A 14,190-nucleotide genomic window follows, 5' to 3' on the forward strand; every position below is an offset into this window, starting at 1 on the left:
ATATATATGATACATCATCCACACAAATTCAAAATCAAATACCCCAAAGTATTTTACTAAATACAATTTAATTTAAATTTTTTTAGTTAAATTATATTCACCATTACCAGAGTGTTACTAAATAAGGACGATGTATTTGGTTAAAGTGTTGACTAGATATCAATATTAATAACTAATGTTCACTTTCAACTTTTAATCAGTTAGATTTTAAACAATTAACTATTTGTTTAATTAATTGAGTCTTAATAATATATACCAACTAGAGGTTAAATTAATCCCAATCAATTCATTATCGGTTCAACATCACAAGAAATTAGACTATATAGACTCCATAAAGGATCATAAAAATCAAAAGTGAATCATGCTTACTAATGACGAATATGATATCAACATAAACAACAATTATGTCACACCACTTTTCCTAATTTGACTTGATCAGGAATGTACTCGATCGTCAAATAATTAATCTAGTTTAGGACCACTTTGGTCTGTATCAAGCATTTTGATTTAGAAAGATATACATAAAGATTGAAAAGGGAACCCTTAATTGTTTATTCTCGACCCGTGAATAGTTGTGAAAGAGACAAAAAAGAATATATTATTTCAAAATTGAAAAGTTCATTTTCAATCTAATTAAAAAACAAATTAGGTTAACAACTTTGCCATTGGTCCGACAAGTAATTGATTAAGAAACCCTTTTCTAGATAAGTGACACCTTTTTATATCGACCGAACTACAAAATTAGCCCCTATGTATAGTTAATCGAACGTTGAAGGTACTCATATTTCATAAAATGCACCAGACGCCTCTACGTATAGGTATAATATCATTTGAAGTCCATCTTCCCTATTTACGGTCTTTCATGCCCTTCTCATCCTCAATTTATTTCCAAAATGCCACTCCAAGGGCATTAATGTCTTTCCATTATTTCACATATTCCTAGTATAAATTAGTTTTAAAAGAATGTGGGAAAAATAACTTTTATATATTATTAGTATACTTTAATATTTTTTAGTATTTCTTAAAGAAAAATAATTGGAGAATTAAATATATTTAATTACCATTAAAACATTCGATAATAATACGTGTATTATAATTACTAGTATAATTTATTAGTATTATGTTTATATATATATAAGAGTGAATATATATATATATATAGGGGTGCGTTAGGCTCCTTTGTACTCTAATATTTATGACATATATGGAATATTTATCGCTCCTTCCATCCTATAAAAATATGTGCACTTTCCATTTTCATCCGTTCCACAAAAATATGTGCATTCCATTTTTGGAAAGTTATATCAATTTAATAATGTATGTCCCACTATCCGCTAACACTAATTTAACTACCATTCTCCTCCTCTCTCTTACATTTTAATATACCATTCTCCTCATCTCTCTTATTTTACCAATTTTGTCTTAATTCTTGTGTCATAGTCATTGCCCATATTTTCATGGGACGGAGGGAGTATTAAAAAAATATTTAATGATAGACTAAAATGTAATAGTATTAAGTACTCTCTGCGTCTCAGCTAAGATGATACATTTCTTGGCCAACACGGAGTTTTAGGAATTATTGGTTAAAGTGTTTAATTGGAGAACGAAATGGTGGATGTAAATATTAAAGTAGAGAGATAAAGAAAGATGAATATTTTAATATGAGTGTGAAAAATTGGTTGGATGTATTAATTGGAGAGAAAAAGTTTCCAAAAAGGAAAAATGTCTCATCTTAGTTGAAACAAATTAAAAATGAAAACGTGTCATCTTAAGCGGGATGGAGGGAGTAACGTAATGGTTTACTAAACTTATATTAATAACAATGATCCCATTTAATTATTTGGAGGAGGAGACAATATATATATCACCAATGAAATTATTATATACTGTTTTATACTTTTGTTATATGACCAGGCTGTGAGATTTTTATTTGCCTAATATTATTTTATGATACTATTGTTTTATCAACCAATAATTTTTCTCTAGGCAGCAAATAATTGCATATGACAAACTTCAACTAACAATCATATATCTCTATTCCCTACAAATCAAATCGATCATATTTCAAAACCAAAACCACTTTCAAATAACTAAAAACAAACATATCCCATCCATGGGTTCTCTTGCAAATCAAACACTCCCCACGATAGCCTTCTCATCCCAAAATCTTGAAGTAGGATCATCTTCTTGGCTTTCCACAAGCAAACAAGTGGTTCTTGCACTAGAAGAATTCGGTTGTTTCATCGCCACTTACACCAACTTCTCCCCCCAACTCCACCATGCCATCTTCCAAGCTTCCGAGGAGCTCTTCGATCTCCCAACTCCTGTCAAAATGCTCAACACTTCCGACACACCTTCTCACGGCTATGTCGGCCAAGAGCCCATCGTTCCACTCTACGAAGGGCTAGGGATCGAAAACTCCACCACCGAACAAGGCATGGAACGCTTCACTAGTCTCCTATGGCCTTCCGGAAATGAAACTTTCCGGTAACTAATTTTTTAGGGGTTTGTTAATTTTTTTTAGGGTTTTATTAGGGTTTTTAGGGTTTTTTTTCCCCACTTCTTTGGTTGATTTTGATCTTTGTGTGCAGTGAAGCAGCCTTTGAATACTCTAAGGTTGTGGCGGAATTGGATAAGGTGGTGATGACGATGGTGTCGGAGGTTTATGGGATAAGGAATGCATATGAATCGTTAGTCGAAGCGACGTCGTATCTTCTCCGTTTCATAAAGTATCTTGCTCCGGTGGGAGATGAGGCTGGTTTAGGGATTGTCCCTCACACTGACAAGAGCTTCACCTCCATTCTTCACCAGCGCCAAGTGAAGGGGCTCCAAATTATGACAAAAACCGGCGATTGGGTCGGTGTCGATCCCTCGCCATCGGCTTTTGTTGTCATGGCCGGCGACGCTTGTATGGTATGCATATAGGAAAAAAATATATATGTCACATCGATAACGACTATATAAGTTTTATGGGCTACAGAACCCACTTGCGGACACAAGTGGGCCCGACAAGGGCCTTAAGCCCCTACCAAAATATATTATTCTTATGCTGTTAAATATTTTTATAATTTTGTGTAAATTATTGTATAGAAACCCATATAATCAAATTGCATCATAAAAAATTATACTTTCATATTTGGAATACAAAATATAGATTACGTGGCCCCTGTGGTTTAACTTACATTGGATGATCTTGTTTTATGGTAGGGATTCACAAATGGAAGAATAGAGCCTTCATATCATAGAGTGATGATTGAAGGGAGTGAAGAAAGGTATTCACTTGGGGTGTTTACTTTTATTAGGGATGTGGTAATACAAGTGCCGGAAGAGCTAGTTGATGAAGATCATCCTTTGCAATTTAAGCCTTTTGACAACTACAAATATATCCATTTTTATTACACCGAGGAAGGAAGGAGATCAAAGTGTCCAATTAGGGCTTATTGTGGAGTTTGAGATGCAATTTCATATTATAATTATGCTTACTATCTAGTGTGGTTTGTACTTTGTATGTTAATTAAAACTTATTTACCTCTCGTTAATTTGAATAAAGTTTTTGTGTGATTCAATATTTTTTCTACCCTCAAGTCAATTCCATTTCTTCATTACTAATTTAATAGTGATGAACTAATTCATGGTTATAATCAATTACTACAAGATTACAACTAATAGCTTATGACCTTTACTATTTATGATATCAATCTAATTTAATTTAATTTACTTGTTTTATTTGTCATCAAAAATTTTGTAGCATTTATTTGATTTATTTCTATGGTAGACTCATCGAAAAATGATAAGACTAACATAAAAATCCAGAAAAAAAACAATAGCAAAATCTCAACAAAGGAAAACCCAAACACAACCCTGACAACTTAATTAATTAATATATATATATAACACACACAAACCAATAACAAAAAATACTGCAACAAAATCAAACTCTGGGGGACCTAACATCGCAGAAACAAAAGCAAAAGCTAGAAAAGGCATAGGGACCGTGACAACATATCTAGTAACAATCTTCACACCAATATCTGATATCACTAACTTGATCATTCGAAAATTCCATTTGCTGAAGGGAAATTTGAATACCAGGTTCTAATCCACAATTGTGGTAATTTAAAAAAAAATAAACAAATTAAATATTTATTGTAAATCTTACTCCATTATCTTATACTAACTTATTTTAGAACAAACTTACCAATAATATATTTATATTAGTTGATTCAATAATTTACGTGGACCAAACTAAACCTACCAAATACCAATAGAAATAAATAATTAACGTATCAAAATATTTTTTTATTATAATATTGAAGGAAGATTGCATAATCGCTACTCGACATTGAGATGGTCCTGCATGTGACTCACCATATTTATGAAATTATTATCAAGATGGAGACTTATTCGACGTTTTTCATGATGTTTTTGGAACATTTAATCTTCTTTCTTACTGATATTAATGTCAATTATTATCAAGTGAAATAAAGTTATAACTCGTCGCATTCAGTTGGACGCTGCTTGATTGAAGACTGAGATCTAATAAGCATTTTTTTTTATATCAACGTTTGAAATTTGATTCGCAACATCCAAAAAATGTCGAAATTTTATTAATCAGCGATTAAATCTATAATAGAAAAGTTGATTTAGACAAGGTTTATATTTAGTGTACAATAGAAATATATATATTAATTTCACCATAAATTTGAGATCATTAATTTGTGTTCTTTTGTATGGAAAGCTACCTTAATTCTTTAAGAAATCTTTCTGGACCACTGTTTAAACTACTTATTAATCTTAGTATTTCATTTACGTATAGTGATCGCTCATTAATATATTAGTGATATGTAAATCGAACCCTGTCGATCTAATTCAATTTCTTACCATTAATGATTTCATATGGTTCTTTTTATACTCAATATATTATTTAGAGTATACCGACCATTTTACACTAAACTCAAACTAATACTCAAACTAATATTAGTGTAAATATCACATGAAATAGTGATTTTATTCGTATTTCAGTCGGTCATAAATAGCCTTTAGTTGGTCATGCAATAGAAATTATTGATAACCCTTATTGAAACATCATATCTTAAATATCTATTTTGCACTAAAACTCGTAAAAATCTCACGTATCAAACATGTCCACCATAAAATCCCACACAACTCAGCTTGCACATCGAGCATTGCCCCAACACGAGGTCTGATCTTATATATAATTCCATCGATTAAAAAATGTAAAAAATCATGAAATTAAATATTTTATATCAAACAAAAATTAAAACTAGTTGTCATATAATGGTTTTATCTAGCCATATAAATAGTTGTAGTATCAAGAAGCATGGCACTCAACTCAATCAATAGAAATTTACAAAAATAATCAAAATCAGTAAAAATTTCTTTAGATGGATTCCCCCTCCCAATCTCAGCTCCCCACAATCAAATTCAAGTTGAAGAATTTGAAAAATGGAAGCACAGATTCGTTCAATTCGACCTCGGATTCAGTCCGTGCGGCTCTGGAGACGTACGGGTGCTTCGTGATCGAGTACGAGGAGATGAGTCCACAGCTGTACGAGGCGATGTACGGGCTTTCGGAGGAACTGTTCCGCCTCCCCATTGAAACTAAACGCAACCACACTTCTCAACTTCCAGGTTTCGGCTATGGCGGAAATTATGCTGCGATGCCTCTCTTTGAATATTTCGGCATCGAACATGCTCAAACTGATCTCGAATCAATGAGAAAGTTCACCGGCTTGTTCTGGCCCGACGGCAACCACTACTTTTGGTATGTTACCTTTCCAAATGCTAAATATACACGAGTCATCTATTGTGACACTTTTCAATTTCACTATAGATATTTAACCAATTTATATATAGTTTAAATGTCACATTAGATGCTGTGCATTATCAATTGTGACATTTTTGAAGCGTCAAAATACATATTTTACCTATTGTGATCAAATTTGAAAGTGTAATAGTAATAGTATTTTACCTATTGTGATCAAATTTGAAAGTGTAATAGTAATAGATAGCTTGCATGTCAGACCTCCTTTTTAGTTAAGGATTGTAGTCATAAAAATCACAAAGTTTGTCGAATTTGAAAACGATCCATGCACAAAACGAATTCTTTAGTAGTGAAACAAGTGTTTTTGCTTTTCACTGTTAAATATTTTTTTTCTTATTTTAAAGATGTCATTTTGAACATTAATTGAACAACCGAGAAAAATTAAAATTTCAAAATATTATCATAATTTTATTCATGATTAAAGTAATTACTATGCCTTTAACTAATAGAGGAATAAATAGTAGTATATTTTTGATTTGATGATATTGGAATAAAATAAGTAACCCATTATTTGTCGTCGTCGGTTTTGATGTAAAGTGAGACGCTACAGTCATACTGCAATTTGCTGTCGGAATTGTATTGGACGGTGATGAAGATGGTTACAAGCAGTTATGGATTAGAAAGATACTACAGCCCCCTTGAAACGGCGTCGTTTTATATGACACGATTGATGAGGTATCACGCCCCAGGTGAAGGCAAATCTAACATCGGCATCTTGCCTCACAGAGACAAGAGTTTCTTGTCTGTAATTGGGACTAACGAGGTACGAGGTTTGGAGATCGAAACTCGTGATGGTGACTGGATCCATTTTGAGCCAGCTCCCACAAAGTTCATCGTTGTTGTTGGTGAAGCTCTCATGGTCAGAACTCCCAATTCATTCATCCATTTATTATTACCTATATTTCTTTTTTTTATAAGCTCTCGTATTCTATAAAGAGTAAATTGTCGAGAAAATCATGAAATTTAGTCAAATTATGTGTGTCCGATAATTTTTTAAATAACTTTAAAAAATCATCAATTTTGAAATTTGTTTGCAGTTTTCTAACTATTAAACTTTTGGTGAATTGAATCAATATAACGACTAGAAAATTATACTCTATCAGTGAGTTAAACAATATCGCCTAGTCATTGAGAAAACAATACAAGTAGCATGTTTGAAAAACATTAACAACATACTGCATATAAATGACCATATTTTTCACACAGAGATAAGTGTGATCCAAAATCAACCTAATGACATTTTTCAGCTGATTACCAAACTTGAGGGATAACAAATCAAAATTTGAACAAAATTCAAGGCTGTTCTTTTAATTTACCTCTATAAATGGTCAACTAATAAGGTTTATTAATTGTTAGTTTAATTGTTGAATTGCCGTGATGTTATTTGTTCACCAAATTATATAGAATCAACAAACAATTGGAAGTGCGCATGAAACGTGAATTGTAATGTTGATTGCAGGCATGGAGCAATGGTAGGATATACTGTCCCCTTCACAAAGTGGTGGCGCGAGGAATGAAAGAAAAATATTCTATTGGTACATTTTCTTTTGTTAGGGGAATATTGGAAGTACCTCAAGAATTGGTGAATGACAAAAATCCACTCCAATTTAAACCTTTCAACCATTTGGATTTTCTTGACTACTGCCGTGAAGGGGGCCCGAAGATGTATGGAGCCATTCAAAGATACTGCGAAGAGTCGAACCGAATAGAATCCTAGATCGAACCCGCCCCCATGGAGATATGGAGACTATGTTTATAAGTTACCTTTATTGTTTTCTTTTATTAGTAGTTAAATGTAATTTAATAAGTATCTCTTTCCGGGTTTTCTAACGGTTCTTTCCCGGATCCTATCAAGAGAGTCGAACCGGTTATATATGTTCCTAGTTCATTTATTTAAAGGGTCTTTCAATGTTAAATTAAATAAGTAAAAATTAAAACTTTTCTCTTTCCTTTAAACATCTCTCCCTCTTGAACCTTCAAATCCTATTTACAAGCAATGGCTGAAAATCTTTTATTTATATACTACACCGCCGTTCAAATTATTGATTTTTCGAATGCTAGATATAGATATGAAAGTGAACTATACAAGAAAAACAATGGCTAAGGATGCTTTTGGTAATCAACTTTATAAATAAATTTAATGTCACATTCAACCCACGAAAAAAAGGGAATAAATCACCTCACGAATAGAAAAGAAAATGGGTTCTGAACCAATTAAACTCCCAATCATAGATTTCTCTAACCATAAAAATCAAACTGAAACCTGGGAATCCACGAAAGCCCAAGCCTGGCAAGCCATAGTAGAATACGGCTGCTTCGAAGCAACATTCGATCACATTCCTCTTCATCTTCAAAAATCAGTCATTCATGAAACGAAACAACTCTTCGATCTCCCTTTATCCATCAAATTACGCAACAGGTCCAACAAACCCTTCCATGGCTACGTTGGCCAGTACTCGATAGTTCCGCTCTTGTAAACACACATTGGAAGACAATCCCTCGTTCAGGTAACCTTAGCCAAAAAAATTTCAGAGTTCAAGATTTCGAAAAAACACACATTGGAAGACACATGTGGCTTAAATCTGAATCATCTGAAAAAATACTACTATGTTTTTGAATAAAATCTTGTAAATGTATTCCCTGAAGGTTTTTTTTTTTTTCTTTTGCGTCTGCTCCTGTTTATGCGTATGTCTAAATTACCGGCAAGACTGTGGAGTCCTTCTAGGAGAAGCTGTCAGAATTGGACAAGATTGTGAGGAAAATGATTGTGGAGAGCCTTGGGTTACACAAGTACATGGATGAACACATGGATTCGTCGGATAGGCCTCGAAGCGGTGAGAGTAAGCTAGGGTTAACATCCCACACGGACAAGAACATCGTAACGATCTTGAATATTGAATATTATTCAAAATATTTAATTTATAGGGGGCGAGTGGTCGAGGTAGGCATGAAGGTCCAAAATCATTTAAAATTATTTATTTTTCATTTTCTTAATTTGTGCGAAAAAAAAATGTCTCATCTATCATGAAAGCGGAGAGAGTAGTATTTTTTTAATTTTACAGTACTATCAGAGAAAGGAATTATCATTTCAACTTATATTCGTTTTGATTTCAACTTAAAGAATCAGAGAGGAATTATCATTCTAGTTTCGTTTTGGAATTAGTACTATACTCCCTCTGTAACATCCCGCTTTTTCGAACCCTAATTTTTGTGACGTGGAAATTTTTGCATTAAATGCTTTTAATGCTATGATTATGTGGAATTAAATGACGAGTGATTTATTGCAATGTTCTTGTGACCTAATTGCGATATGGAGTTGAGTTTGAGTTGAATAGTCAAACTTGTTGAATATGTGACGTGGCCGTGGAATGGTCAAAGTCGTTGGAAAATGTGAAGTGGAGGTAAAATGCGAATATGTGAATACTTTGATGCGGGGTGAAATAATATTGTGGTGAATTATTTTCTTAAGGGATGAGTGAGAATTTAATAGGAGCATTATTTAATAAAGTGGAATTTTCGACCCCTCCTATTTATTGGAAAGAAATCCTATTTTTCTTGGATTTAATTATTGCTTGGGATAATTATCCGAATTAAATCCAAAGTCCGAATATTCCTAATTATTTGATGAAATTTTCGGCCCATATGATTGTGTCTAGGGGGATTTTCGAAAATCCCTTATTTTATGGGAGAAGGGAATTTTTATTATATTATTTGATCCCTTATTTATTCTCTTCCATAAATAAATTCAAATATCCTAGCATATCTTGCCAAATCTAAGAAGATCTTGCCATATCCTATTTAAATTAAGATTTTAATTAAATTCCTTGTGGAAGGAATGAAAATCACGCCTATTTCCTTTTAATTGGGGAGAATTATTATTTTTATTTTGCTCCGTGATATCTTATTCTACTCCGTGAAATATTCAAATTAAATCATAGGCTAATTAAATAGCCAAAAATTCGAAACCCCCTTATTTCTCCTAGTAAATCACGCCAACTTCAACCAACAAATCTCTTCCAAATCTTTATTTATTTAATTATTGGATTATATCTTGCACTCTATAAATACATGAGAAATCCTAAACCCTAGCATCACAAAATCACGCCCCCACTCTCCCAAAATTTCAATCTCTCTCTCTCCTACTCTCTCAAATTTTTCTTCTACTTTCTCCATTAATTCTTCATCTTTTGGAGAAGAATTGAAGCTGCAATTCGAGAATTTGTTGAAGAATCAAGATCCTACTTGTTTCCTACCGATTGTTCTATTGAAAATGTATTTTTATTTTGATCTTCTCTTCTTCTACCGATCAATCGGTGTTCTTGAGTCCACATGCATTTAGAATGAGTGAAGGGGAAATTAATCGATGAATTTGGGATGCATATGTGTATGTGTGTGTGACCGTGTGTGTGTGTGTGCATGCCTCGGGATGCGTGCACATGCGTTGTGTGTGTGTGCGTGTGTTGTGTGTGGAAAACACTCATGCGTGTCACGATTTGATGATAAATGTGGAGTTGTTGTGTGAATAAAAACGATATGATAATCGTACTTTGATTTTGAATGGGAATATTGAAAATAATCGATGGGTAAAGGGAAATGTGAGAACATGCATGATTTTGATCCATGATTGAGACTTATTTGAAATACATGAACTAAAGGTGATAGTTCGCGTTCTCGGTGTGAAAACAAGAAGAAGTACGTACTTGAAATCGAAGGAAATCGAGGTGGGCTTTATTCTTAACTCTCTCTTATGTTGCAAATTATGATAGTGGAGCAATAAGGGTGGATTAAACTGTTATGCCATGCCTATGATTATTTTGGATATTGTGTGTGCCTGATGCCTAGTTTGCGAGTGCGCTCCATTAGGCTAAAGGGCTATATAAACGAATTCGGGTCTGAGTAGGGCCACAAACCCTATCAAGCTAGTGTACACGGGAGATCGGGAGCCGTCCTTGCTAGTCGGCCGGTCTCGTGGGCGAAAGTGTGGCCACACTTCGTCGCACCATGATATTGTTGATTGATGAGAAAATGGGAGGTATTGTTTGACTGGCCAGTCCATGAAATATATTTTGTGATACTCGATGCTTATCTTTAAATAAATACAAAAACTCGAGTTCACTATGGTAAGGGTGGCATAACTATAAAATATTTTGGCATGAGTCCACTGAGTATGCTTAAAATACTCAGCCCTGCATGTGTTTTCCCTATGTGCAGGTTGAGCGGCGATGGGCGGTCGGTGGTGTTGAGACTGTAACATCTCGGAATTTAGAACCCTAATTTTAGAGCCCTAAAATTTATTATTGATGACGTGGAGTCGTGAATGCATTTATTGCATGTGATGCTATGGCCGAGTTGAGTCTAGGGTTTGCGTTGAAAGTTTGAAAAGTCAAACTTATTGATTTTATGATGTGGCATGTGATTTATTAAATTATGAGATTATGTGGTAAATTAATTGTCTAAGGGTGAGTGAGAATATTAGAGAAAATTTCCATAAATACTTGTCACCCTAATTCTTGAGGTTTTCGACCCCTTGGCCTTTTGGAGAAGGAATTCTATTTTTTCCGGATTTAATTTAATTCTTGGGATATGTATCCAAATTAAATCCAAGACCCAATTATTTTCCTTTTGAAGAGAGAAAAATCGAGCCCCTTTGTTTCTTGGTGATTTTCGAAAATCACCTATTGTGGGAAGGAAGGAATTATTTTATTTTAGTTAATCCCTTATTTGATTTCCTTCCATACCTAGAATTTAAATATTCTACCAAATCTTTCCATACTTCAAGAGATCTTGCCTTAACTTATTCTAGACAATATTTAAAAATCCATGCCTTATTTAAAGGACATAGGAGACGCCACTTTTTACTCCAAGATTGGGAGAATTCTTATTTTTATTTTGCTCCGTGATATTTTGTTCTACTCCGTAAAATATACCAAAACAAAGTCTTGGCTATTTTAGAAGCCTAATTTTCGAAACCTAGAGGATCTTACCCTAGGATCTATTTTTGTTAACTCTTCTTCCCTACTTCACAATATTTATTTATTTAATTGTGGAGAATAAGATCTTACCAAATATTCTATTATTTACCTAAAGATTTTATTTGACTCTATAAATAAGGAGCCAAAAACCTAACCCTAGCCATCACAAATTTTCGCCCCCTACCCTAATTTTCGCCCCTCTCATCTTTTCCATACTCTCTCAATTTTCTTCTACTTTACTCCATTAATCCTTCATCCTTTGAGAAGAAATTGAAGTTTAATCCGAGGATTTTGAAGAACTGAGTTTAATACTTTGTTTCTACCGATCGTTTTTCTCTAAAGAGGTATTTTGTTTATGAGTTCTTCTTATTCTTCTTTTTCTCCTTCTTTTTCTTCTTCTAACCGATTAATCGGTCTTCTTGAACCCACATGCATCTTGGTTGAGTGAAAGAGGGATAAAAGGGGTGTGGGAATACGTTCATGTGTGTGTGTGTGTGTGTGTGGCGTGTGGTGTGTGTGTGTGTGTGTGTATGTGTGTGTGTTGTTGTGTTGTGTGGTGTGTGTTTGATGGCTAAATAATCTTGTGTGATAAACATGATCTTGATTAATTAGTAATGATAAGATAAATCGATGGGAAAAGGGAAAAATAATGAGACATGCATGAGTAAGAGTAGTATTGAACCTAATTTGTGATATGTGCCTATGTGATTAAAAGGTGAAACTTTGGTTGCGAAGCCGGATAACGGAAAAGCGAAACTACTTGAAAACTAAGCAGTCGAGGTGGGCTTTACTCTAAAAACTCTCTTTTATTTTATCAAAATGTTGTTTGGTGTTATAAGGGTGGTTTAACTGTTATGCCATGCCTATGTCTGTTTTATTGTGATATTGTGCGTCTAATGCCTAGTTTGTGAGTTCGCTCCATTGGGCTAGGGCTATAGATATGTTTATACGAATTCGGGTCTGAGTATGGGCCGCAAGCCCTACCAGGCTGTGTACACGATGGGATCGGGAGCCGTCCTTGCTAGTCGGCCGGTCTCGTGGGCGTAAAGTGTGGCCACACTTTCGTCACACCATGGAATGATTATGATTGTTGATTTTGTTGAGGAAAATGGGGAGTTATTTTGACTGGCCAGTCTATGAAAATATATTTTTGTGATACTCGTGATATTTCTTTTATAACTGCTTAAAACTCGAGTTCACTTGGTAAGGGTGACATAACTTATAAAATGTTTTGGCAATGAGCTCACTGAGTATTTCAAAATACTCAGCCCTGCATGTGTTTTCCTTATGTGCAGGTTGAACGATGACGAGCGGTGGCGGGTGTTGAGCATGATAACTAATTAATATGGATATGTTGAACTTCAAGCGTAGTTGTGTCTTCATACATAGCTATTCTTTCTCTTGGTCGCCTTCCGCTGAATTTTGATACACTTTAGAATTTGTTTTGGAATATTTGCATCTTGCCTTCGGTTTGAGGCCTTAGCCTTTCCTTGTGATTTTCTCTTGGATATTATGTCGTACTCTTAAGATAGTTGATCGTCATTTATGATACTTTCTTTTTCTTTTAAACTTCTAGGTTAAGTAGTTGCTTTAAATGCTCTGATGGTTCCTTTATTAATTTGGCCAACATTCTTTAAATGAAACCCTATCCTATGTTTACTTCTTTGGAGTCCGTTTGGGTAGCAGCCGCCGCATTTATTGTACCCTAGGAGGGCGGGCTGTTACAGTTGGTATCAGAGCCTCAGTTCTTTCCGCTCTGGACCCAAGAGTCTTTTCAAAATAAGTTTGTCTCGTAATCTTTTGCTAATAAACTGAATATGGAAGGCTCAACACCGCGACTCGTCTCGTTCAACCACGAAGAAAGAGGTACCAAATATTTCTATGATTGAAACTTTATGCTCTTGGAAATTTTGGTTGAAAGTGTTATTTTTGTGAGAAGCATGCCTTAAGTGTTGAGAATATTGTTGTGCTTGTGAAGCGATGCTTCTTAAATGATGATCCCTAGGAGTTTGGAAATATTATGAATGTGAAGCGATGCTTCTTGAATGGTGATTTGTCGAATGTTGTATTAGAACTTGTGAGAATTTTGAAATGCGAATGTGATTACATGGGATTGTGTTGAAATGTTGCGATGCTTAGACTTGGACTTTTGAACCTAGCATGCTTTAGCTATACGATCACAGCACTTGTACCAACAATAGAAACGTGGAATGACTAGTATAAGGCCGTTAGTGTATGTGGGGATTCGACGAAACGCGAATGGAAAACGCACGAATAGTTATCTTAAGGACGAGAGCCTTGGACACGACGCTACCTTTGTACCATCGCCGTTTGACTTTTATACACTTTCGCAGCACCATTTGAGATCACACA

General features: G+C 34.4%; 2 protein-coding genes across 2 annotated transcripts; both read left to right on the forward strand.

Moving 5' to 3' along the window:
• Positions 1-2,012: 2,012 nt before the first annotated feature.
• On the forward strand, positions 2,013-3,566 carry LOC125204757 (probable 2-oxoglutarate-dependent dioxygenase AOP1). Its single transcript, XM_048103485.1, has 3 exons — positions 2,013-2,487; positions 2,592-2,913; positions 3,208-3,566. The coding sequence occupies exons 1-3, from the start codon at positions 2,114-2,116 to the stop codon at positions 3,451-3,453; spliced, it is 942 nt and encodes a 313-aa protein (XP_047959442.1). The 5' UTR covers positions 2,013-2,113; the 3' UTR covers positions 3,454-3,566.
• A 1,777-nt stretch (positions 3,567-5,343) lies between these two features.
• On the forward strand, positions 5,344-7,797 carry LOC125204824 (deoxypodophyllotoxin synthase-like). The gene is made up of 3 exons (XM_048103563.1): positions 5,344-5,785; positions 6,383-6,704; positions 7,305-7,797. The coding sequence occupies exons 1-3, from the start codon at positions 5,406-5,408 to the stop codon at positions 7,560-7,562; spliced, it is 960 nt and encodes a 319-aa protein (XP_047959520.1). The 5' UTR covers positions 5,344-5,405; the 3' UTR covers positions 7,563-7,797.
• The last annotated feature ends 6,393 nt before the right edge of the window (positions 7,798-14,190 follow it).

Source organism: Salvia hispanica, chromosome 2, assembly GCF_023119035.1.
Source record: "Salvia hispanica cultivar TCC Black 2014 chromosome 2, UniMelb_Shisp_WGS_1.0, whole genome shotgun sequence".
Taxonomy (NCBI): Eukaryota; Viridiplantae; Streptophyta; class Magnoliopsida; order Lamiales; family Lamiaceae; genus Salvia; species Salvia hispanica.

What these genes read in the sequence shown, in the direction of transcription:
- LOC125204757 (XM_048103485.1), top strand. Translation starts at nt 2,114, where the DNA reads ATGGGTTCTCTTGCAAATCAAACACTCCCCACGATAGCCTTCTCATCC. An exon ending in TCCGGAAATGAAACTTTCCG is followed by an intron (nt 2,488 to 2,591) that starts GTAACTAATTTT and finishes CTTTGTGTGCAG; the next exon opens with TGAAGCAGCCTTTGAATACT. An exon ending in TGGCCGGCGACGCTTGTATG is followed by an intron (nt 2,914 to 3,207) that starts GTATGCATATAG and finishes GTTTTATGGTAG; the next exon opens with GGATTCACAAATGGAAGAAT.
- LOC125204824 (XM_048103563.1), top strand. Translation starts at nt 5,406, where the DNA reads ATGGATTCCCCCTCCCAATCTCAGCTCCCCACAATCAAATTCAAGTTG. An exon ending in GACGGCAACCACTACTTTTG is followed by an intron (nt 5,786 to 6,382) that starts GTATGTTACCTT and finishes TTTGATGTAAAG; the next exon opens with TGAGACGCTACAGTCATACT. An exon ending in TTGTTGGTGAAGCTCTCATG is followed by an intron (nt 6,705 to 7,304) that starts GTCAGAACTCCC and finishes TGTTGATTGCAG; the next exon opens with GCATGGAGCAATGGTAGGAT.